Source organism: Acomys minous (genome assembly GCF_964271855.1).
Source record: "Acomys minous genome assembly, chromosome: 2".
In the NCBI taxonomy this organism is placed as follows: Eukaryota; Metazoa; Chordata; class Mammalia; order Rodentia; family Muridae; genus Acomys; species Acomys minous.
This window is the reverse complement of record NC_140484.1, coordinates 12260013-12286520: the sequence shown is the minus strand read 5'-3', so window position 1 is coordinate 12286520 and position 26508 is coordinate 12260013. Positions and strand designations below refer to the sequence as shown.

The 26508-nt window shown below is 41.4% G+C and overlaps 1 protein-coding gene across 1 annotated transcript in view; it reads left to right on the top strand.

Moving 5' to 3' along the window:
• Positions 1–26508, top strand: part of SORCS3 (sortilin related VPS10 domain containing receptor 3) — a 613431-nt gene that overhangs the window by 372683 nt on the left and 214240 nt on the right. Inside the window, exon 5 of the mRNA XM_084772036.1 lies at positions 25800–25873. Within this exon, the coding sequence (XP_084628162.1) occupies positions 25800–25873 (74 nt within the window). The remainder of the gene's footprint in view (positions 1–25799; positions 25874–26508) is intronic.

The following is a 26508-nucleotide window of genomic DNA, read 5'->3' as shown; positions in this document are numbered from 1 at the left end:
CCATCTTATCAAAAGCAATCTACAGACTCAATGCAATTCCCATCAACATGCCAACCCAACTCTTTACAGGCCTAGAAAGAACAGCCACCAACTTCACATGGAATAAAAACCAAAACCCAAAACCCCAAACAAAACAGGTCAGCTAAAACAATGCTATACAATGAAAGAATTTCTGGAGGTATCACCACACCGAGTTAAGCAGTATTACAGTGCAATAATAATAACAACCGCATGGCCTTGGCATAGAAACCAAGGCCAATAGATCAATGGAATTGAATCAAAGACCCACAAATAAACCCACACACCTACAGCCACTTGATTTTTACAAGGAATCTAAAACTATGTAATGGAAAAAAAGAAAGAATCTTCAACAAACGGTGATAATCTAATTGGATGCCTAAATATAGAATAATACAAATAGATCTATATTTATATGTAGAGATTTTTCTGAGAGTTGACATTGCCTCTCTTCATGCCCCTATGGTTTTTGTTGGCAATCATTATGTTACTTGTTAATTGGAATAGTACCAGGAGGTGGGGGGGGGGGATGGGGAGCAGATTGATAAGTGTTAATTTGCATGGGGTTGAGATTAAAAATTGTTTTAGGGTCTGTTAGAAATGCTTTAGGCAGTCATTTTGAATCTAGTGGATTTGACCTATTCTAAAAGACTCTTAGATATGTTAAATTCTTGCCCATAGGATAGGAAGTTAAGGTTCAGATAAGAGTTCATCCAGGCTGTTTACTTATTGTATTGGATAATGGGAACACTTCTGTTTTCTGATTTGTTTTTCTTTTAATTTCATGGATATGGGACTATTCACTGACACATGAGAGACTTATGTGTTCACATCCTCAAGAAGAAAATGATTCTTCCTCCCTTAGCAACTCTTCACTGCCAATAGCTCCTCAGTAAGGAATAGGGCATATATTCTGTTTATGCAACAGTATTTGTGTAGGCCTTGTGCAAGTGACCAAAGCTGATTTGAGTTTATCAGTGTGATAGCCATGCCATGTCAGAAGACAGCATTGCATCTCACCTCTCCCCATCTTCCTGCCCTTACATTCGTTCTTCATGATGTTGCCTGAGCCTTGGTGGTGGTGGTGGTGGTGGTGGTGGTGGTGTGTTAATTTAGATATCCCATTTTGGGCTGAATGATCAGTCTCTTCCTCTTTCACTTTGACCGGGCATGCACCTCTTCATTGATGGCTGGCTCTTTGTTCCTCCAAGAAGCTTCTTTGACCAAAACTGAGGGCAGCCTTGCTCTGCAGTTCTAAGCATCAACATTTAGAAGGCAGTTTGACAGCATGTCCACTTAGCATATCAACAGCAGCAATTCTACCCTAGAACCTATGATCTTGCCTGCCATTAGCTTTTGACCAGGATTACAGTGGTGTTTATTTTCTGCTGGTTTTTATTGTGTGCCTTGTAACTTGGTTATTTCATCTACTGAATATAATAGCTTTTGTGTATGTATTTCATCAACATAAATTATTTTCAGGGTTTTTCAAAATGCTGAGCTATAGCACCGAGGGCCTAGCTTAAAGGGCCCAGCTGTAGTCTTTAACAGTTGGGAAAAATGCTGTTGTTACATCTGTAATCACAACTGCTTTTTCAACTACCAGTGGCTGTTTGGTGCTTTCCTTTACACAAACAATTCTTATAAAAGAGTAAGGCTATTGAGAGGCCTGCCCTGTGTGCTGGAAGGTGGACTCTGACTGCAGATAGCAATACTTCAGTGTTCCACCCCAAACTCTTGTCACCCCTGGAAAAGTTTGCTTTCTCTTTATATTCATGGTATCCCAGGGGGATGTATAGCTGGCTTGCTAAAAACTCACAAAATACATGGTATTTTGAGCTGTAGGGGAAAAAACGTTATTAAAAGTGATTTCCTAAAACAACATGTGCTGTATTATTACTCTTGAGAACCGCCTTGAGGGAATGTGTGTTTAAACTGATCTGACTTTTGTAATCAGAGGGGCAATGCTTGCTATGGAGCAGAAGCTGTCTTAACCATGACTTCAATGTAGCATAAGAAGCTCCATTGTGTCTCATTTAAAGACTAGCTTTCCCTTCTCCTCCCATGTTAGTAATGCTTTCTGCTGCTGCTTTGGGTAATTATGGTTTCAGGGCTGTGTTTTGTTCTAGTGAAAGTGTTTCCCCCATTCCTTGGATGGAGCCACCTGCTTCTGCTAGTCTCTGTGTACAACGACTACACAGTAACCATATGTGAGGCTGTGTGAGGTCCAAAACAGTTGCAGTGGCCATGGTTGAAACTTCCTGCCTTCCAGGGTTTGGTTCTGATGAACTGGTTCAAATGAATTCAAGAGGTAACCAAAGGCTAGGAAGCCAGTTTCCCACTTCCGGCTGGTGTTAGGAAATAAAACACTTTCTCTGGGCTTCATTGATCAGTAGGCGGTGATTAGCACAAAGACCCACAACTAATCAAGGTATAGGGAATCAGAGGCTGTAGAATGTGCAGCCCTAAATGGGGCATCCATATCAAACCTACTTCCCAGGGTCAAGCATCACTGTGGTAGTGGGAGCTAGAGATGGTCAATGACTACAATGAAACTCTTCTGGACACAGCAGTGCAGGTGCACATGGGAACGCCCAGCACTGGAGACAGGATGCACCAGACCTGCACAGGCTCGGGCCAAAGTACCTGCATGGAGAGGGGAGGTCAGCACAAAGTTCTGTCCCCACAAAGGGACTTTGGGCAGTTGGTAGAGTCTGGGAAGAATAAGAGTTAGTGCTCTCTAAGAACATGGAGCCTAGGTCCATCAGGCTCCAGTGGAAGGCCACACATCCAAGAGTATATGGACAGTACAAAATGTACTTGATAGTTTTGTTTTGTTTTGTTTTGTTTTTTTAGGACACAAAGTTGGGTGTGTAAGGAAAAGGGTGTTGATCTAGGAGTAGCTAGGGAGCAGTGACTATGATCAAAATACATTGTATGAAATTCTCAAAGAACTAATAAAAATAAGAACAGAAATGTCTTTCTTCCAGGTTCAGGCGTGTGGTATAGTTACCAGCAGAGCCTGGGGAGATCAGCCAGCATGTAAGCTTTTCTAGAAGTGTAAACATATGCTTAAAGCACAGACTCTTAGATTACTCGGTGCAATCCAGGAGAATGGGAGAGGCAGTTATTGACTCTGTGGCTATAATTACCACCACCATCATTATTATTAGGAACAAAATATAGGCATAATAAATGTAAAATATTCTAGTTCATAGGATGTTGCTCAATAAACATGGCATTTTAAAGTACCGCCATTTACTCTATGTTTCATATGCTTCACAAAGTTGGATTCTTTTCTGCTAGAATTGCTTCTTCAGCTTCTTGAATTTTTGTCACTTTCTTGTTTTTGTTTGTTTGCTCTAGGCTTGCACCTGAATACTTGAAATAGTGGGTTTTCTGACTACACTGACCTTCTCTGAGGTCGTTTTTATATTCCCTGCAGTGCCTCCTCACCCTGCCCCATTTATGAACAGAAGCATAATAAGCAAAATGGACCAACCTCCATGGTGTGGCCTCCTTCATGAACTCACTGCTGATTTGGCCTGTGAAATGGGTTGTTCTCTCTTAGTTCACGTGTTGTGAGTTTTTACCTGATGCACTGTGTAACTAATTCACCTTTTAAAAGTCATAGAATTCAAGTCTAGTTGGCAAAAACAAAGATTAATTCGTAGTGTAAAGTAGCCATCACAACCAAGAAAAGATGTGGCTTAGTAGACCAAATTGGGTTTAAGATCTGAGACTATGCCACTGGGGCCATCTTTATATCTTACATTGTCTTGTTTTTTGTTTGTTTTGTTTTTTGTTTGTTTGTTTCTGCTTTGTAGATTTGCTAACCAGTGAGACCACTGATCTTAGGGTAGGGCCTGGATCACACATTGACCCAATCCAAGGGAGAGGAGAGTTGAACTCAAATGCTGAAAGCAACTGTAGTGTGCCCAGAGCAGTACAGGTTTCATGAAACTGTAAAAATGGGCATAGGCAGGGAAATAAGGAAGATTTTTTTTATTGTCATGTGTAGAAAAGTGAATTCACCATATTCTCCCACTAAATTTTATAACCTGTAAAGTTCTAAACAAATACATATACACTCGCATCGTTTCCTCCAGCTCCAGAAACAATAACACAAAAATGAATCGATACCGACTCATCAAGATAGAATTTAATTGGTTTCCTCAGGAGATTTTGGAGAATGCCTTAGCCGCCTCTTCATATTCTCCTTTAACACATAATTATAAACACTGAAGCCACCCTCAATTTCTCCAGCTTAGGTTTGTGGGGGAGCTTAGATAAAATATTAAAATAAGGCTCTATGCCATTTGCCATTTCTAACTTTTTTCCTTCTCTTCCCTGGGTGACACATCTTCATCCTTCCTATTCCTACCTTGGGATTTCTTGCTCTTTCTCATTCCCTGTGTTGAGAATACTATCCTGGTGCTATGTTACTGTTTCTACCATCTTCCTATCCCATTGTTAAATCTTGGTTTTACTTGGGGCCTGAAATTTCCTCCCAGTTTCTCCAGTGGTCTAGTCTGCCTCCTCTTCTTAATCTTCCTGCAGTAGTGATTATTGGGTCCTTTAGAAGTCATTTCTGGTCTCACACATCTTACATATGACAAACCAGGAAGGAGACTAGGGTCAATGCTTCAGGTCACTAAGTGGATATGCTGCTTTGTGATGATGCCATTGCAAGTCAGCACAACTGGATGAGGTTCTCCAGCTGGGCCAGTAAGTCAGCACAGGGTGCTTCCACTTTGTGCCTCTCTCTGTGTTCTAGACATGTTGGAGTCATGTTCTTTATGGTCAACATTTGCTGCTCTCCCTCTTTCTATCCCGTCGGTCATTGTGGTGTCCTTCTATGACTAGTTGCCTCTCTTCCATGAAGCATCCTTCAGTCACCCAAAAACGTTGGGTCTAAGGTCAGCTTTATGATGAAATAATATGTGGGCCTGGGTAATTTATTTATTTAAAAATAATTACATTTATGTGTGTGCATGCATGTGTGCATGCATGTGTGTGTGAGTGTGTGTGTGTGTGTGTGTGTGTGTGTGTGTGTGTGTGTATGTGTGTAATCCATGTGTGTACGTAGAAGATAATTTGTGGGATTTGGCTTTCTTCTTCCACCATTGATTCCTGAAATTAAACCAAGGCCGTCAGGTTTGGCAGTATCCACCTTTACTTTCTGAGCTACCTCATTGACTAAGAGGCTGGTAATTTACTATGAGCAGCAACTTATTGGCTTATAATTCTAGTGGCTTTGAAGTGTAAGATGGAGGAAACTAGAATTTTACAAGGGCCTTCTTGGTGCTTCATCCTGTGGTGAAAGAGAAAAGAGATGGAGAGAAAGAGGGCATAATGAGAGAGGGAGGGTAGCAGAGAGGAGAGGGCATGAATTAACCCACCAATTGATCAGCTACCTTTCAGAGGCTGCTTTAGAATTCAAGCACTTTTTTTTCCCTACTTGAACTGTGACACATTTTACTTTCAATAATGACTGACTCTGATCACTCATAATTATGATGATGTTCCCTAGGATAGCTACTTTTGTTGGCTCACTTGACCCATCCATAAGCATTCGTTGGATAAAATGAGATTCATCCTGTGGCTTTACTCCTCTAAGTATTAGGAAGCTAGCACACTTGTCTGGTTTTTTTCACATTGCCCAAGTTCTGACTCAGAGGCTACAGTTAAGAAAGAGGAGCTTCAGAGAGATGCATTGTAAGCTACTAGTTAGCTTCATGGTTACCAGCTTCCCGCACCAGAAACCGAGAAAAGACGTGCTCCTTTCTAGAAAAGACCTAGAAGCAACTTCAAACATTACTGCCCAGTGAGGGCAATCTGAAAAGGCTGCTTGTATATGATTCCAACTCTGTGACATCTTGAGAGTGCATGGTTGTGGATGTGGTAAAAGGGTCAGTGGTCACCAGCAGTTTTCACGGAGAGAAGATATATGCAGAACACAGATTTCTAAAATAGTGAAGCTGCTCTGTGTCATAGTATAGCACTAGGCACAAGGAAGGGGTGGAGCTTCTGCAAAGCATGACCTTTAGGTCCCAATAGTCATCAGATCAACTCATCAGTTATAACAGATGCATCACATTTATGCAAGATTTAAGAATATGAGGTGTGATAAGAGGCAATGTTGAACTCTCTATTTTATTAATGCAAGTAGTAAACGTTTTCTAAGTTGAAATGTCTCTGGTTTAAATCTATTACCTTTTGCAAAGCTATCTATTTTTAATAATTGAAATAGCATAAGCATATACAACATAATTTCTATTGTCAGTGATGAGTTCTTGGAAACTTTACCAGCAGGTCATTCTGGGGCGTACTGAGAGGTCAGAAAAGGCTGCTGTATTGGCGTGCTTGAACTGACTGGAAACAGAGTTAAGTCTGAAATGTCAACACCTCTCTCTGGACACCTGATTCAAATATAGAACTTTTGGATCTATTTTTTTTTAAACGATCTATGAGAATCATTAAATCTAGGACAAAGAGGACTTTAGACGAGGAAAGAATTGAAAATAAAATCATTATGTCCTCAGTGAGGTCGAAAAGCAGTCTAGTGTGTGTGTGTGTGTGTGTGTGTGTGTGTGTGTGTGTGTGTGTGTGTGTGTATACGTGAGTGTGTCTATAGGTACATGTGTCAATACACATGTGAACCATGCATGTGTGAGTATGTTTGTATGGAGTTTAGAGTTCAACTTTGATGTCCTTCCTCAGGCATTGTTCACCTTTTTGAGACACAGTCTCTCTCTCTGGTGTCCAGGAGTCACTGGTTGGGCTAGGTTGCCTGGCTAATGAGCAGTTTGTCCCTGCCTCCTCAACCTTAGGATTACATGCACACACCACCTTAACTGGCTTTTTATGTGGGTGCTGGACACCAAACTCAGGTTATTGTTCTTCATAGACAAGCACTTTACCAACCATCTCCAACTCTGTGCAGCCTGGATTCTAGTAGGTTCCTGTGATGATTTGCATAGGAATGGCTCCCAAAGGTTCTAGACTCCTGGATTTGAATGCTTAGCTCATAGGAAGTGGCATTTATTTGGTGGTGTGTCTTTGTTGGAGTAGGTGTGGCCTTATTGGAGGAAGTGTATCACTGTGGGGGTGAGCTCTGAGGTCCCATATGCTCCTGCGATGACCAGTGGGGCTTACAGTTGCCTCTGGGGCCTGCTGATCAAGATGTAGAACTCTTAGCTTCCTCTTCAGCACCATGTCTGCCTCTGTTCCACCATGTTTTCCACCATAACAATAATAGACTCAATCTATCTCTGAATGTAAGCCAACCCCAATTAAATATTTTCCTTTCTAAGAGTTTCTGTGGCCATGGTGTCTCTTTACAGCAATAGAAACCTTAACTAAGATGTCCTTCTTCTACTAGCCAAGGAGATGGCATTCTTTCTCCATGCACTGCCCCCCCCCTTTCCTGTATACACTCCTGATAGGAAAGCATAGCTATGCCTCAGGTAAAGTCTCCAGTCTGCTGAGATGTTCTCACCAGTCTCAAAGAAGCAGTAGGAGAATGAATTTAGTGCCAGTTGATAAATAAGTCTATTTATTTTCATTTCAGTTACTGGTTTCATTTTTTATTACCATGCATAAGCAAGGACTGGAAATAGAAGTGCATATGTAGATTTGTTTTTAATCCCCCAATTCCTGTATGTTGGCTGCTGTTCTTGAAATTGTTTGGCTCGTTGTACCAACTGCCTCTGAGCTCCCAGCCAGAAGAGCAGAGAGAACAACTTCTGTTTAGAGAGGGCAACGCGGTGACGGAGACCCAACTTTCTGAGTTAGTATGGCAGCTCTGGTCTTCCTATCTTTGGCACTGATGGATTGAGTCATTGTTTTTGGCAGTGCAGCTCTTTCTGCCTGGGGCTGTGGGCAGAAAGCTGTTTGAGTCAGATGCTATGTACCGTGCCATCTTGGCAATTCTGTGTTTTCAGCATTTTAGTCAATGCAAGGAGTAAGAGAAATTGTAATTGAGGCTGCTTGTCTATAAATCATGCCACAGAGAGTGAGCACGTTCAGATGTTGGGTCCAATAGAAATGTGTGTCCCTCGCCTGGGGATGGGGGCGGGAGCTAGAAAGTAGTCAAAGGCATCTCTGTGGTTACTGAGCGGTGCAGTAGGAGGGAAAGAGAAAATGAACTCCAAGTTTCCTGGCCAAATTATGAACTCTACATGGGACTCAGATGGTAGGGAGACAAATAGTAAGGAATTATCAAACCATATTACCCAGTTAGAGAAGGGAGGGTGGGCTCATAAGTAGCAGAGCAGTTCCAGATCCCTGACCCAGCCTCCCCTTTCCCAGACTAACTATTTTTATCCTGGTAATTTGCCTGTGTCATGAAAGCATTGTCAGTTTAGTGTACTCAGTGCAATAATGTTACAAACCAAAGAAAAACAAACAAAATAAACAACAACAAGCAAGGTAGATGTAGGACCTGTCCTCCACATGTGATGCATGCTGCGCGTGTCAAACGCAGTTGAATAGAATGCAACTCTGGGGCAGACAGTATTTGAGACTCTGTTTATGGGCGACCTCACTGCTCTTCCTGAAAGGGTTGTGCACACTTTTCTCGTCTTGTGTCTTCAGGAGTAGTGAGCTGGGACTCCAAGTAGACTTCACTGTTCCAGGAATGGGAAACATCAGCTGTGTACTGTGGCCGAGCCTAGGCTATAAGTCATCAGCCAGAGGGGACATTAGAATTGATCTTATGGGCCTTCCCAACCACAAAGTACGAAGATTACACAAAATGAGGATGGGAGATCAGGCAGGGAAATGGAGTGACTTGGATCTTTGGTTCCCCTGTGTTTTGTGATTTCTGCTTTGCTTCCTGGTGTGTGGGGGATATTTTCAAACATGAGCCTCGGCTCATTTTTTTTTTCTCCTAAAGAGCCACTGGGTTTGAATTTTCACTCCAGACACTGTTTAGGGAGGTCGCTGGGAAGCGATGTGTGTGCCCATGCAACAGAGTCTATTTAGGGTTTCTTGCAAGAGGGGCTTTCAGACAAAACATACAGTGAAATGGGGCCTGTGAGTGCTGTGAATGGTACCCTTAGCTATTGTGGGGTCGAGGACCCTTGCTTTGTGAGCACAGTGCTTTTATAGTTTTTAAAAAAATGTTTTCTTTGTTTATTTCCCTCTTGGCTTTCTAAAAGAAATTCTTTCTGAAAATGTTTGCCTCTAACAGCTACACTGAGGGGACTAAGGGAAAGGAATGGGCCTCATTTTTCAGTTTCATCTCTGTCACTGCTGAGACCAGAGACAAAGGTAGCAACACTCATAGGGGAAAAGTGCCCTGCCTTCAACAGAGATGTTTCTCAGGAGGGCTATTTGTTTTCCTTGCTCAAATCCTGGAGGTATGTGTGATTTGTTTGTGAGAGTGATTCCCCTGTGCAATGGTTTTTTAGCTTTTTAGCTTTGCTGGCATCTCTGGGACAGAAAAGCTCTTGGTTTAAAAAACAACAGGTGCATTCAGAGTTGAGTTCTGCATCTGGAAGGGGAATCTGGGGTGCTGCACCTCGCAATATTGGCTGTCCTTTAGGTGAGGGGGCATGTATGTGGCACTTAGTGTGTTGTTGCATATTCACCTATGCAGTTAGGTTTCTTCTTCTGACGCTGTTCTCCAAGGTGGTTCTGAGAGCTTGAACTACCTAAGCTGAAAGAATTGTGTTTCTAAAGAGAGTGGAACCATCCTTCACAGGTCTAGATATTGGAGACTTGTTTAAAAAAAAAAAAAAGAAAAGAAAAAAGGCTTTGAATTTCACTCCAGAACTATTTACCTGAAGCCTTGAGCGTTTTTTGACAATTTTTTGGCTTCAGATTTGGTATTAACATTTCTTTTTCTAATAACTACATGTATCTTTACTCCTACTCTCAAACAAAAGAGTTCAAACTTTCCCCTGGGAGGCTGTTTTGTGTCTTTTCCTTATTCAGGACTTAGCAGAGCACATATGGTAGTTTATCCATACTATTGGCTGAGATCCAACATTCCCCTGCAATTCCTTCCTAAGTAGCATGCACAGACATTCTGGAGAATAAGTTAACGTTTGCGACCCTTTGTTTTTAATTTTTAAAATCTTTATATGTGCATGATGTGTCAGAAAAACCAGAGGGTCTCTTTGTCCACTGAGCTGGCTGCTCAGCCCAATACCTGCAACTCCCGTTGCCTATGAAGACTTTGTTCCAGCGCAGAATTGAATTACAGCAACACTGCTCCTTTCTGCAGGTTTCAAACCTTAAAGTCATTCTAGGCTTGTCTGTTTCTATCTACTCTATCTTCAACCCAACAGCCATCCCTGCTTCTAATCTCAAGGCACAGCCCAAGTGTGGTCAGTTTTCTTTTCCTCCCCAACTACTGCGCTGTGAGATCCAAACCTCCCAAAGCCCCATGACTCCCCTGTTGCCTTGACATCTTATGGCTATTCTCTTACTTGGTCTTCTTGGCATTTCCCGCAGTGCTTTATGGTACTTCGCTGAGACCATCTCAGGCATCCCAGTATACGTTGCATCTCCTCTTCCCTAATGCAGGCAGGTTTGCTGCTCCTGTCCTTGTGCGACCCCCGCCCCCTCCGAGTTCCCCCACTTTCTGCTCCTAGAGAGCCACCAGTGATCTTTGGGCTCTCCTCCTGATCACACAGCCTTCTCTCACTCAGATGCTTTCTAAATTTGTTTCCTGCTTGAGCCATGCTAAATCTGCAGTGCTCTTCATATGCACCACAGAAGTGCCCGCTTAGAGCTGTCCCCCTTGTCACAGCTTCCTCCTCCCCCATGGTTCTTTTACTCAGCTGCTCAGGTAATTGCCTTTTCAAGTCACCTAGCTTCTGTTTAGATGTGACCCCCTCGGTGAGGTCTGCCCTGGCCGCATCAGCGAGAGTTCCGCTTAAGCTCTGTGCCTTGATCGCGCTCTAGTCATCTTGGAGCTTCCTGCCTGGCATTCCAGGGCTGATCCTCAGTACTCGTGGAATTCTGTATTTGTCAGTTTGCTGACTTGCTGAAACACACCTGTAAATGCCTGAATGCATGGGCATCAACAGACAGTGAAGAAAGTCGGAGTCCCCCGATAGACAGACTTCCCAGGGAGCTTCAACAAGGGCACGCGCTGCTTCCCTGAGTCAGCCCGCCTGCTGCAGAGCATATACTCACTGCGTCCATTTTGCAGTACGTTGTCCACACGTTTCTGCTATTGGAAATGTTTTTATACTTAATGTGGTCCTCAGGCAGAGTGCAGAGGGGCTGTGTGGTGTTCCTGAGCACACTGAGGCTGTGATGTGCTTTGTGGAGAACATGGATGCGCTACATCCGCTTCCCTGAAGACTGTGCTGTGTGCCACAAGTTCAGGGCTTGGGAATCACAAAGAATGTCAAGTAAGGTGTTGTTAAACAGGAACACGCCCGAAACAAGGCCATGTACTGATTACTTGATGAAAATATTGTTTCTAATGTCCCCCAGAAACTCAGTCCCGCTTTCCTTTTAGAAGCAACGCTTTAGCAGTTTTATATTATATCAGCACTCACATCAACTTCTCAGAGTTTGACTACTGGAGCTAGCAAAAATCAGCTGTGTGCAGATGTATGCTTATGGCTATAGAAATGTACATTTGTTAATTGACCATTTCTCTGCTGCCCTATAAGCTCCGGGAAACTCAGTATCAGGTCTGTTTCCCAGAAGGACCAAATGTAGCCGAGAAATTCTTATGGAAAAACTACAAAATAACAACTTCCCCTTTCAGGGATTTTTCATTTCATTAGGCATTATGCTAATGACTCCTGGCTGGCCAGGGCGTTTTGCAGGATGGATTACAGGTCTCAACCTCCTCCTCCTCCCCCTCCTCCTCCTCCTCCTGGATGTGGCTCAACAAAGCTTACACAGTGCTCTATGTGACTCCTGGTGTCTGTAGCCGTCATTAAGCACATAGGCCATAAACGCAGAAAGGTAGGTTTGATTCTGACCTCCATGTTCTTTTTGTACATTAGAACAAGTGGCTTGATCTTTTCCCAAGATTTATTGTTTGTTCTATAAAACGAAGATAACTGGAGGTCTGCTACCTACCCAGGGATGGGAAGGTTTAGCGAGATGATGCACTTCATTAGACCTAGTGCCTGGCGCCATGCCTACACGTCCCATCAATATGCTTTTCATATTACTGCGTGCTTTAGGAGCCTAGTCTAGGAAGTAAGGTCAAAGGACTTTGAAAGCAAACCAGGAGGTACTCAGTAGCCCTTAACCACTGTTTAAAATAAGCAATGAAGAACAGTAGCTGCCTAAAGACTGGATTCTAGAAATTTAAATTTGAATGGCCAGGTGATCTCTGTCACAGCTCCTCTCTAGATGGAGAGATCTGGAGTTGTTTTCATCAATGTTTCTTTACAGAACCAAGCCTTGGGTCACAGCTTGGCCACCTTTGCTCCATAGTAATGACACTAAACCTTTCCCCCATATTCCTATCACGTGGGGACTGAAACATCAAAGTTGTCAGAAATCTCAGGAGACTCAGAGTTGTGAGCCCTTGATGAACCATTCAAGTCTCAGACAGAAGAACCACACAGCAGATGCTGTCTTCCTGCCCTCACCATCTCATTTTAGCATCCAAGGATCCAGCATCACTCGAAGGCACCAAGAAGATCTTGCCAGGCCTCTGTGTTTCCTTCACAGAGCCATTCACTGTTTAGAGGGAAGCCTAATTATCTGTGTAATAAATGAAGTGTACTTTCAGGGCGAATAGACCAGCTGTTGCTCCTGATTTTAAGCTGAGGCTATATTTTTGCCATCTCTTCATTCCGATGGTGGTAGTTGAATAGGGTGGTTTCAAGCGGAACAGTCTGACTCTTTGCTCAAAGCCTTCTGATAGAGGTGGAAGCAAAGTCCTAGGAATCAGAGGTCTTCAGTACACTGGCAAGCCTTTGACTTTCAACTTGTGAGTCCCATGCCGTTTACATGTGGAATGGCCCTTTCACAGGGCCCACGTAAGATCATTGGAAAACACAGGTATTTATACTATACTTTATAATAGTAGCAAAATTACAGTTATGAAGTAGCAACAGAATAACATTAAGGTTGAGGGTCCTCACAACATGGCGAACTGTATTAAAGCTTTGCAGTTTTAGGAAGGTTGGGAACCACTGCTCTAGCAGGTCCTAAAAGAAAATGGGTGATATTCTCATCTTTAAGAGTTCTAGATACTCAGCTGGCCTTGTCCACCTGCGATGATGTGTGCTTGTTCAGAAATCTCTAAACCTCCTCAAGAATTATCTAGAATATATTCTCCTTGTGTAACTGCTCAGATGACAGTCTGTTAAATTGCAGATGTCTAGTCACCAGGTCTGATCCACTGAGTTTGAATCCTCAGAATGTGAGAGAGTTGCATGTTGTTAACGGAATACATGGAATATTCTAAAATTCTGAAGCCAGCACTTCACCTTACTTACATAAGAAAGCTGAGGTGTTTTAGTCTTCTTCAAGGGCTGTGGCAATAGCTCAGCTGGTAAAATACTCACCTCACAAGTGTGTAAACCTGCATTTGATCCCCCAGTACAAATACGAAAAAGATGGACCTGATGGCATGTGCTTGTAATCTGAAGTTCGGGGAGGTAAGAATCCATGCATGGAGGCCAGTGAGAGACCATGCCTCAAGAAAGAAAATCAAGGTAGAAATAGCATGCAAAGTGAAACCCTGGCCTTTACAAATATGTGCACACGTGTGCATATGCACCCACAAACTCACGTGAACAGACACTTAACAGTCTTACACATAGACACATAGATGCATATATGCACGCTGATCTATAGACAGACAGACAGACAGACAGACAGACAGACACACACACACACATACACACAGAGGCACACACACACACAGACACCCTCAAGGCAGCATAGCTAGTTTACTGATACTGCTAAAACTTTAATATAGGTCCATGTATCTGTTAACTAAAAATTTAACACATTCATTATTACAACTCTAAGGCTGACTGGGTGATTTGTATCATCTCAGTTGGAACTTGCTCTTAGGTCTGGCTTCTCTTCTGCGTGCAGGATAGGATAGATTTGCTTGCCTGGTGATGATAAAACTTGCCCACTCTTCTTAGAGACTGCCCAAAGCCAGGACAGCCACTCACAGCCACAGAGTGGTCTGAAGCCAACACAAGGAACAAAGGCAGCCTAAATTCAGAGTAAGAAAATAGTTCTAGCTCCCCCAGGGAGATGTTAAAAACCCCTGGACAAAGAAAGGACTTGTCACAGAGAGGATAAATCCACACACAGCTGCCACACAGTCTTGAGTTTCTCCACAGTGTGTTCAGTTCCTTTCTCACATGTTAGGGAACCATTAGTAGTGAGAACCTCCTGGTTCTATGCCTAAGAGCATTGCTCTTGGACGAAGCATCAAATACTTGCATGCCTACCTGAAGGGACCAGCGAACTCATCAAGTTTAAACCTCATCTGACACTTTAATTTCCAGATAATATTGCCTTAATCAAAGTGTTCATCTGTTTTCTGCTCAAATGGATCACATAACTCCCAGGAGAACGTGCTGTGACGTGAAGCACTTCCTCCTGGCTGTAGAGAGTTCTTGTCATAGAATATTATTTCTTACATAAAGCCAACATTTGCTTCATCTGAATGACAGTTTTTGGTCTTCCTTCTGCTATTTGATGTGTGGGGAGGAAAGATTGGCTACTGCCCAGATCAACCCCTGTAAGTCAAAATCACTGTAAGTCTCCTTACTGGTTGGTCAGTTTTCTGTCCCATGTGTCTACAGTTCTTCTGCTTGGGTGAATCTCTGAACCCTCCCACTGTTTGTTTTCCTTTCTGAAAACCCTTCACTCATTTGAATTGGCAGGTGAGAGTGCTATACGTGTCTTATTTGGAACCAAATTTTCTAGACTTGTCCTTAGGAATCTTGACCAAATTTATAACACCATGGAGCTTTGATGTCCCCTTTAGGAAATGTAGCTAGAAAACAGCATCACACTGTGTCAGACAAGCTAAATAACATGCTGAAGGGTGGGCCCAGGACAAAGCCCCGGTGCAGGGGTGCAGGATTATTTCTGTCTTTTGTTTTACATCTGAAAATTGACTTTGAAATACACTCAATTTTCCTTATATTTAGGAATTAAAAAATATATATTACAGCAACTAAAAATAGAGGCAAGAGGCAAGAGGCCATGAATGTGAGACAGGACAATGTGTGTCTTCTCTCACACATGGGGGCAGTTGGAGAGAAGAAACGGAGAGAGGAAATGATGTAATTATATTTTAATTTCAAAAAATGTTTAAATCAAAGAATTTTGCATTTGAAAGAATTTGCGTTTTCTGACGTATCCTTACTCTGAAAACCCTAAGCAACTTTAGATGCCTGTATTTCCTCTGAGACTTGTGTTCCTATAGCAAGATAACAGCAGTCTTTATTTTTTTCTGAATTGAAGGTGGATGTTATTGTTTTTAGTACAATAGTGGTTTAAATTAAGCATGTGAGCTAAAACTTAAGTTCTTCTCAGCTCAGAATCAGGTAGATCTAAACCTCTGAGAGGGAAAAACATTTTGACCTTGAAATAGAGTTTAAGACAAATTGGACAGTGTCAAGGGCTGGAGCGTCAAGTGGGCAGGAGAGCAAGTGATAACAATGGGCTGTGATGTGAAGCCAAAGCCATGAGGAAAAGAGAAAACACAGGCGAAAGGCAGGGAGGAGAATATGAATCACAACAGTACAGTCAGTGCACCTCACCGAGAGACCAGCGTCTTTTGCTCAAAGGGTATGGCTTAATATGCACCATTTCTGAATTGTAATATATAAAAATGAATAGACTCTGATTGCGGAGGGAAATGGTCAAGGGAATAGGACAGTGGAGACAAAAGAGTGGATTTTAGTAAATACTACATAAATTGTTTGCAAGATTGGCTTACATGACTATTAGCCTAGAAAATGCTCTTCAGCATAAAAAAGAGGATGAAATGAATTGTGAAAATGATTTGTAAATAAAGGCACTAGCTAAACTCAGGGTACATGTCCGCCATTCACAGCGTACCCAAATGAGCCATTATTTCTTCGAGGTTATATGAACTTGTTTTTCTTCTAACATCAAGAAACCAACAAAAAAAATCACTATAGTTTAGTAAAGTGAACACTGAGATGGAATTGGGGCCCCAGGTTTTGAATTTCACTTCACAACTAAGCTAGCTGGCTTATACTTCTACAGTACGATTCATCACTGAAGGAAGTCAAGACAGAAAACTCAAACAGGGCAGGAGGCTGGAGGCGAGGGCTGATGCAGAGGCCATGCAGGGGTGCTGCTCACTGGCTTGCCTCCCCTGGCTTGCTCAGCCTGCATTCCTTTAGAACCCAGGGCCACCAGCCCAGAGAATGGCACCACTCACATTAGGCTGGCCCCTCCCTCATTGATCACCAATTGAAAAATTGCCTTACAGCTGGATTTTATGGAGGCATTTCTTAAACTGGGGTTCTTTCCCCTCTGATGGCTCTAGCTTGTGTCAAGCTGACAAAACCAGCCAGGATCACTGACATAGAGTACCCACGTGCCAAGGCACTTGTCTGCACCATCTCGGATGCCTATTTCAGTTATTAAAAGTGATGGTTCTCTGGTCCCACATGGCTGTCCAGTGAGGTGTATCTTCTGAGGGAATTTGGGGAACTCGGGATCTTAGATGGTATTTTTCCCTTTTAGTATCTTATGTTATACTTAGAGAGATAGTCTGGAGCCTGCATTCTGTCTTTAAACAAGGCACCCAATCCTTAGTTTTTCATCTGCCACTTTTCCTCAAAGTAGTCATGAAAAATGCTCCTCTGTGAGGGAAGAGTTGAAATAGGTGTCATGGGCATAGAATATTTTTCCAGATGATCCAGGTCACTTGAAGATTTGTGAACAACCTACCACTGATTCTAAGCATACTTGTGGTTTAGAAAAGACTGTGGAATGTGCTCCAAAGTTTCCAGTTGAGAATTAGAGACATGGGCATATTTGACCTTTCAAAGAGCTAGAGGTCCCTCTGGAATGCTTCATTGCCTTTGAGGGTTAGGTATGCTTTGATAGAAGGCTTTGTGGAGTCTTGAATCTGAAATCGTTTGTTTTGTTTATAAGATATCCTGCCTTCCCTATTTCCCAGGTCTTTTTTTTCCAAGACAGGGCTTCTCTGTGTAGCGTGGGTTGTCCTAGACTTACTTTATAGACCAGCCTGGCCTCAAACTGACAGAACCACTGGCGTCTGCCTCCCCGATTGCTGGTGGTCCCCATTTCTTTCCAAGGCAATTTTGGTGAAGTTTCCCCTAAAAGCATTTCCTTGACTTTAGGGTTGTAATTTGCTTTTTGAGGTTTATGATAAAAAAGTATCTACCTGCTTACATGTTTTCTGCTTTAGCTCTTTTCACTCTAAAGCCAACCTCCTAGTCTTTTACGCCTTTACAACATATCTTAGAGGTGGTGTCTCCTTCCCCTCCTCCTGAGTCCTTTAGCGCATCTCCTTTGGATTCCTTTCCATCCCTGCTTTATCTTCATTAAGTTCTGACCCTCGGATCAATGCGTGGTGATCTGGGCCAAGTGAACTGTATTCTTGGAGGGGATGACATCATGTTTCTGTTTTATTTCCAGCCTCTCTTCTAATGATCAGATCTTTCCTTGTGGTTCTCTACAAGGATGAGGTGGAACTTACTTGTCAGGCCAAAGCCCCACTCATCAATGATGACTCGGCTTTGAGCCATGGCAAATGGCACTGCTGAGCTCGGCTCCTTCTTATTGCTTGAGTCTGTGTTGCACTTACCTGCTTGACACATCTTTCTTCCTGCCTAGTTTCTTACTTTCTCAGGGTGACAGAGATTGTGTGACTGACAAGTTTCATCACAGGGGAACTGGATGGCTTTGAGCATTGCACATGCTAAGTACTCAGTTAATACTAAAGAGATGGGTGAGTGAAATGCTCAATTCACTGGCTATAGGTAATCGTTGAACTCAGCTCTAACGTTCCCAGTTAACTCTGTTGAAAAACAATTCCAGTATTAAAGAGCAATGTACAGAACTAAATGGAATGCATTTTACAATCTAGAGACTCAGAGATTGGGTGAAAGAAATGTTGTGGAAGACATTCCCAGACAAAATACAAGATTATCAATTAAATTTGAATTTCAAATACAAAAGTATGTATTTAGGTAATATTTCATGAGACACACATAAAATGTTACTGATATAGCTTTTATAAAATTCAAATTATCTCATCACCACATTTTCTTTCTAAAAAGTAGCAACCATACTCCATGAGGCAGTCTACCCCCAAGACATCATCTGGCCATCTCAGTCAAATCATGTCTTATTTCTGTTGAGTTTTATTAGATGTTTGAATTTTTGCCAAAAGTATTATTAAATGAAGATTTCACAGAAAAAAATTAAGTTTTTAGACTCCCATGAAACATGATAAAACCCAATGATACTGGACCAGCTTTCAATAAGCTGAAGTGCAGATAAGCCCAGTGTTAGATGGAGCTCTTTCCCTGTGGGCTCCCTGCCTCTTACCAGCATTGTGGAGAAATGCCCTCTGCTGAGTGTCAGTGCATTTACCCCTGGAAGTCAATAGGAAAGAAAAACCTTTTTTGAACTATTGTCTCTATCAATAGCAGGAAAATAGAAGAAAGCTCCAGAGGGCCAAGTGTTTCAGTATAAATGAGAAAATTTTCCTCTTGAGTAAGTAAAGGATCTTTTTCTCTGTGTTTAGTGCCAAGAGGTGAGCCTGTGTTTAACAAGTAAGAGTAACAACAGTGTTCTCTCATAATCTTGTTCCCTTGTATTATGGGATTCAGGGTCTTTTAGTTCTTCATCTTCACTTGAATGTAAGATCCTTGAAGGCAGACAGTTTTTGTTCATTTTATTTACAATGTATCCCCAAGCCCAAATATAATGTTTGGCTCTTAATTGATGTATGATTTGTATTTGTTAAATAGTGAGTGAAGGAATCCATTAGAGTGGAAAAAAATCCCATGGCTAGAAATCTTCAAGAAAGAAAGAAAAATGTTGCCCTCTGTATAGAGACAGGGCTAAGGAAGCACCATATGCCTCATTTAGATTGATGTCTTTATGGGGGAAATGTTGTCTCCCAAGTGATTGAAATGGAGGAATGAGCTGATTACAAGATGAAGTTATATATAAATGTAGGTTTATTGGAAGCAGCTCTCAGCTACCATGTGAGGGAGGCTGTGGCTCAGAGAGAGGAGAGGGAAGAGAAGGGGAAGAGAGATACAGAAAGAGAGAGGAGAATGAAAGAAAAAGTAGAGTGGGGAACCAAATTGTCTCAATAGAATAGTGAGGGAAAGACCCTGCCCCTGGGCTGCAAAGTTCAGGGTAGAGGGCAGGTATGCCAGCCACGCCTGCAGCAGACTGGGACCCAGGGATGCCTGAAACTAAGCACCAAGGGCTGAGGACCAAGGCTGTCATCTGTTCTGTAGAACTTGCAGGAGTGTTAGGTGAGTTTGTTCTCAATGATAGTGACAGCAGAGATTCTTTAGAGAGTATTGGAGGCTGCATACAGTGGCACAGTGGGAAAGACTATCTACAACTGTGTGACCCTGGATTCTCTTTGTTTTCTTGCAAACATTGTTGCAGTCTTGTTTTCCCAGCAGCCCCATATTGGCCAGCTAAGTCCTCCCTCACTTATCTTTGTGCCATTAAAGAAAAAGGTAGAGACCATTTGCAAAGGAAACAGTGTGTGTGTGTGTGTGTGTGTGTGTGTGTGTGTGTGTGTGTGTGTGTGTTGATGGGGATTGAATCCATGATCTTGTACATGTTAGTGAATCTCTCTACCACTGAGCTACACACCTAGCCTGGCTATTTTATTTCAGAGACGATATTTTTCATAAGTAACCGGGTGTGGTCTAAACTCCTTAGCTTCTTCTGGGCATTTAAGCATCAAGTAGAGCTTTCCTCTAAGTGAGAACTTCTATATAGATGTGTTCCAATACCTCCTTTCCTTCTAAATGGGAGATAGACTTCCTGATGAGAGGCTGACATGAACACCAAATATGTCTCTAAACCACACATTCTTTTGCCTTTTCTGACTGTATTTGTTATTTCTATGTGATTATTACGAACTCACCATTCTTAGAAAAGGTCTTGGGAGTTCATGGTCCTCTAAACTGCATGGGCAAAGCAATGTAGGCAGATGAGTCTGTGTCTTTCAGTTATAGAGACAACAATCTGACTCTAAACCAGGCACCTGACCGTGTATAATTCATGCCCCCGTATAAATAAGGCAGTGGCAGCGAGGAGATGCACCAAGGCCTGTGATTCAGCCCTCCTCCCTGCTGCCTGCTCCCCTGGTCTGTGTTGCCTGCGGTACTTCCTGTCAAGTGACTCAACAAAATACCACAACCCACTCAATTAGAACAGAAATGTGTTGTCTCTTTGGAGGGCAGAATTCTAAAGTCAAGATGTCGGTCGGGTTCCAATCCCTCAAAACTTATGGAGGACTCCTCCCTGCCCCCCCACCAATGTGGTGGGTTTGTCAGCCACCAAAGGCAACACTTGGCTTGCAGTTGCTTTTGGCCCTCTGTCTTGATGTGACAATCCCCTCTGTGTTTTTTCCGCTGTCCTCCATTTGTTGCTGTCTTTCCCCATAGGAGGACGCTAGTCACATGGATGAGGGCCCACCCTAGTGATCTCAATCTTACCTCATTGCAGCTGCAAAGATCTATTTCTACCTAAAATAACCTTTCCAGACACTGGGAATAGGGGCCTTCACCGCATTTCTTTGTCAGCTCATAGTAATGCCTGACACTTCTAATGAGCTTGCGTTATTTTACTGAACTTAAATTTCAGGTATAACCTGCTGCTCTCCCTACAGAATATGCTATTGATCAAAATTACCTCTTTAGTCCATCAGCTCTCAGATGCCTTTCCCTGGCAGGCTGATGTAATTAGGGAACTAATAGCTGAATCAATAAGGACAAGAGCTTGTTCTTCTATATTTTCAGCTGTTCTGTGACTCATTTGGGAGTGTGTGTGTGTGTATGTGTATGTATGCGTGTGTATGTGTGTGTGTATGTGTGTGTATGTGTGTTGTTGTTGTTGTCATCGTAATTGTCATCAGCATCATTGTTGCTATGCCTAGTTAGGAAACCTGAGGGCATAATATATACCAAAGATGGGGAAAGGAGAAAGTCTGATTAGTTTTTTGGTGATGTATAGGGATGATGTCATTGTCAGGGAGTGTCATGGAGTGGGATATAGAGCAGAATATGGCTTAGTATGTATAACATTTTACCAAAAAAAAAAAAAAGGACTGATTTAGGGCTTTTTGGTATTTGCAAAGTAGCTTGTATTTTAATGTTACATAAGGAGCATCAATTTGTAGGCAAGTAAGCCATATAAATACCCCATGATCTGATGCATTGCTTATCAATATAAGCACACACCACAATACATGGCAAGTTATGTGAAATGAAATTCTGTGAGAAATATCCTCTTATTTTGTCTAATTGTAGTTCCTGCATTTTAAAAACTTGTTTTAATTTCTATCATCTTAAGAATAAAAATATAGCAATATGTCCATTAATATGAAAATCACTCCATGCAAAATATACATAGAATAAAATGTACTTACATGATTTCTGAAGCATAATATGTGTCCATTGTAAATAAATAGCTGAAAATAAAGTAGATGTTAAAAATACACACATACACACATATACATACATGCATACATACATACATACATACAATTCATTATCCTGTAATTTAAAGATGAGCATTACTAATATTTTGGCTTATTTCTTCTAATATATTTCAAGCTTATAATAGTTATACAAACATTTTATATCTTTTGTGTTTAAATAATATATCATTACTGTTTTCATAACATTGATATTCTTCCTATACCTCCTTTTGCAAAAATCACTATTTCATCTCCTTTCATTTTACAGTTTTAATTATAAAATACACTTAGATTCATAATAAATTTTAAAGTGTAGATGATATGAAGAGGAAAACCCTAGTTTCCTGTACCTTCTCAGAGATTGCCATATAATTACATGTAATTCTGTTTTCCGCTGGCCATCGTGCATTTCATCTTTGTAAGCCTTGCTCTTAGTTCAGTGCCCACAGCATGAGATTCGTTTCAGGTGCTTTCTGTGAGTAAATGGATGAGTGAATGCATGTCTGACTGGAGAGGGCGAACAGTCTCAGAATGAAGAGGCTACAAAGACCTAGCTCGTGGTAGGATGAAAATACAATCCAGACTCCACAACTCGCCTTACATTGAGAGAAAAGGTAGCTAAGCCTGGGCCCTTTGTGTGTGGAGTCTCTCCTTTCTATTTATCTGAATTTTCCCATAGGTGGAAAATTCAATTTAATTTTTCCTTCATCAGTCAAGTTGAAGAGCTAAGAAAGCGAGATCAGAGACAAGGGAGGAGACCAGTACTGCTTATCTTTTCTGTGGCAGGAAGATCATGTGATGAGAGGAGCCATGCTTCTCCGAAGAGTGGGCTCCAGGGAGCATTCCCTTTCCATCAGGGTCCTCCACGGCAGAGGGACTGATAACCACCCCAAGGGTAGGGTCCAGCATGTCAGTGTGAGCCTCTTGCATTGTCAGCAGAGGAAGACACAAGACAGTTATCTCTTTGTTATGGCTAGATTCAGGAGCCTCCTACATATAATTGGGAAATATACCTCTTCAGTCTGAGCATCAGGCCCTCCGATATCTGCCACAGGAAGGAAAGTAAGTCATTTCTTGAAGTCCTACTTAGAAAAATCAATTCTTGCAATTAAGTGTATTGATATCTTCTTCCCAATTACTGGTCTGATCCATCTCATTTCCAGGATAAATATAGATACTGCATAGAAACAAACAAAAATAGATATAGGCCAATGATGAAAAGTTAGATCAGAAAGTGGGTGGGCAGAGGAACTCCTTTTAGTAAAGAATAGCCATCATGTCCTTAAGTGCTCCTGTAAGCCAATTTCAGGATATTGGTCATTTGGCCCTTTTGGTCTAATTGTCCCTTCTACTTCGTAAATCTCTGTCCAACTTCTTGTGAACTCGTGCTAGCTGTCTCTAAAGGAGAAGCTCAAGATTTATTTCCTCATGGAACCTCGATGTTCCATTTCTACTTCTATCAATGTTTCAGGTCTCTCTATCTTTCCCTGGTGTGTGTGTGTGTGTGTGTGTGTGTGTGTGTGTGTGTGTGTGTGTGTGTGGCATTATTTCAGTACCAATTTCCCCTATCACATGGCATTCCTGTATGTATGTATTCTCAGTAGAGTTACATTTTTCTTCCCAAGGAATTAGATGTGAAGAATAGGAAATCAAAGTCAATCCAATCTCACTGATTTATGGAATCTTAAGCTGGCATCAAAGACTAGTCAAGGGTAGATGGCCATCAGAGGCCGGGAAGTAGGAGGTACAAAACAAAACAAAACAACAACAACAACAAAAACGGAGCAAAGGGAAAATTTATCTGTATAAGAAAAGTAAGTTTTAGTGATCTCTTTCCCAGAATAGTAATGTAAATAAATGCATTGTATATTTCATTATTTCTAGAAAAGTAGAGTTTAAGTGTTTTAACTTTACAAATGGTAACTATGTGATATGATGGATTTATTGAGTGTAATTTTACTATTTCACAATCTCACCATACATAAATATGTCCATTGAACTCATAAAGATATAATGCATATAATAATTATTTTTCAATAAAAATAATGAGATTTGCTATTATATGACATGTAGCTTAATAGTCTTAAGCCAGTATTGCTTTACTCACTGAGTTGATACATAAAGGAGAAATAGGAGCAATGGACACTAGTTTTGCCTATTTTCCCTATATAGAGAAATGGAAATATAACAATTAGCTCTTATTCTTGGAGGGAGAGCACAGCTTGCATAGATACTGTGAGAACTCCTGTAGAGTTGCTGGAGAAGGGTAGAAACTTGAGATCAGTTAATCCGGGAGAGTCATCCTGGTTTTGTGTGCAATTGCTACAGTCACCTTCAGCATCAAATGTTGCTACTTTGAGATACAAAATGGAACTGATAGCATATATCCATCACTCTCATATAGTATTTTGAAAATGAAAGTAAATGTCAATAGCATCAATCTATATGTCTACTAAATTATGGAAATAACTAATTCTATCAGCAGAAAATTATGTTTTTTCAGGATGCCACTGTTTAATAAATATAAGCCTAATAAAACATAAAAAGATCAAAAATTTTTCTGAATGCCATAAAGATTTTTTAGATTAATTGTCAAATGTAATGTGAAATAACGGACTTGGAACATGACCACGTGACCTGACAGTGAGGTTCTGGAGAGTACAACTCTACAGGTGCTAGGTAAAGAGGACACTATTTAGGGGTTTCACCGCACGTGCTCCTTTTTCTTTATGTTAAGGGCCACCTGCTTCATTTCTCAATTCTTCTGATTTCTCTACCAATAGAATTTTGTGTGCAGCATTCCCAAAATGTAGTTTAATGATCACAATACAGTAGACACAAACTTTTTTTTGGTAGGAGAGTTGTGCTGGTCATTAGAAAATTTAAGTTCTGGATCTCTCAACCCAAATTCAACTTCTCTAAGATTGAGTTTCAGAAAAAATAGGGCTTTTGTTCAAGCAGCCTAAATCCATTGTCTCTTACATGCAGGTGACTGAAGCATGTAAACTCAACCCTTACCATAAGGCGCCTTTCAGAAGCAGCAGCAGCAGCATACCAATCATTAGTAGCACTAGGCAGCTAGTAAGTGCAGTAGCAGAATCATGAATGCGATAATCACGTCTGTCTTGATGGATCAGAGACCGTTGGTGAGCAGGGGTTGATGCTGGTGATCACTGCCTTACTTTCATCTAAACTGTATGGTCTGATGTATTTGAAAGCACAACATGGTAGAATTATTAATACCACCACTATCATTATTCGCTGTCATTTAGAATCAGGCTTTGTGCCTTAAAATACTTATTTGATTGAAAGTGATTTGTAGTCAATTTTTCACAGGTTGTTATAGAGTGAGACTACACCCATATAATTAGTAGAAAAGTAATCTGACTAAACTAGTAAAATAGACTATACACGACCATACACTAAATCCCACTATACACATAAAAATAAAAGATGAGAAAGAAGAGAGGTATATAGACTGGAATGGTTACAAAGTTTTTTATTTACTTTTTTGTTTGTTTACAGATTTTCTTGTTTATCGTGTGTATGGAGGGAGGGAAATGTTCTGAGATAGGTTTACTCCTACCATCTTGCTAAGGCAGGTGTTGTCATCATCCTGGCATTTCTGGTGGCATTAAACAGTTCCATTTCATAGTGCCTATATGATGTAAATCATAAACAAGGAAATCAAAGAGCATAACATGTTGCATATAACATTAGCTTAGATAAGAAGTGATGAACAGTTTTACACAATGCACTTCTCCCCCAAGGGTGCAGAATCTGTCTATTTCCTGTTGCCACAATCTTTGGAGTGAGTCCTGAGAATGTGGGGAGGATCATGTGTTTTAAAACAAAAGAATATGAATTCCCTTAAATGTTTTATCTATGAAGAGTCAGTGATATCCATCAGAAAGATTATACTCAGATCAAAAGCATCAGCCAATTAACAAATAGATCAAGGAGGCAACATGATGAACAATGTGATTCTTGCATTTTTATCTGAGTAAATTGGGTATCTACTTGGATATTGCTAGTACCCTGATGTTGGAATTTGATGGCAGGGGAACACCCGTGTTTATGTCTGCATTTAGCCCCTAACTTATTTGGTTTATTCACTGTTTTTCAGCTTTACAGCTCCATGGACTTTGGAAGACGATGGCAACTCATGCATGAGCGCATCACACCCAACAGATTTTACTGGTAAGCATCTTTTGCGTACTTAGAACTTCCAGGATAAAGAAAAGATGAGATAGCAGTGTGGGCTGAACATCTGGGCACCTTCAGCTGAAGGAGATGAGTGTCTCTGAGCTCTTTGCTAATCAAAGAGAAGGTCATGGGCCTGAAGCATCAGCCTGTTAGACAGACAGAATCTGAGGCCCTGGCATGATTTCTGGAATTAGCACATGATTCCTAGCATTTATTGTGTGCCTTGACTTTTCAAAGCACTGAGCTAGAGAAGACTCATGAGTGGGTGCTCTGAAATATATATTACCAAGCTCTCCTCATGTGGGAAATACACAGGCTTTATGGACTAGTGCTGCAGAGCACTGCTCCCAAAGACATCCTGTAAGACACAACATTTCTACCAAATGATTCTATTTTCATAGGAACTTCTATGGTCCAGAAAGTTTAGGTCACCACTGCCCAGTTCTATGTTTTCAGACTTGTGATCTGTGGGGGAGGTAGGGAATGCTCTGGAATAACTCCAACTGAAGACACATGCCAACCTGAAGCCACCATAGAGTCTTTTCTTACGTCACCTCTCATAAATGCCTTAGAACTCTCTCCCCAGGCCATGTGCTGTAAAATGTTGCTCTTGGTGAGTTAATGTTTTG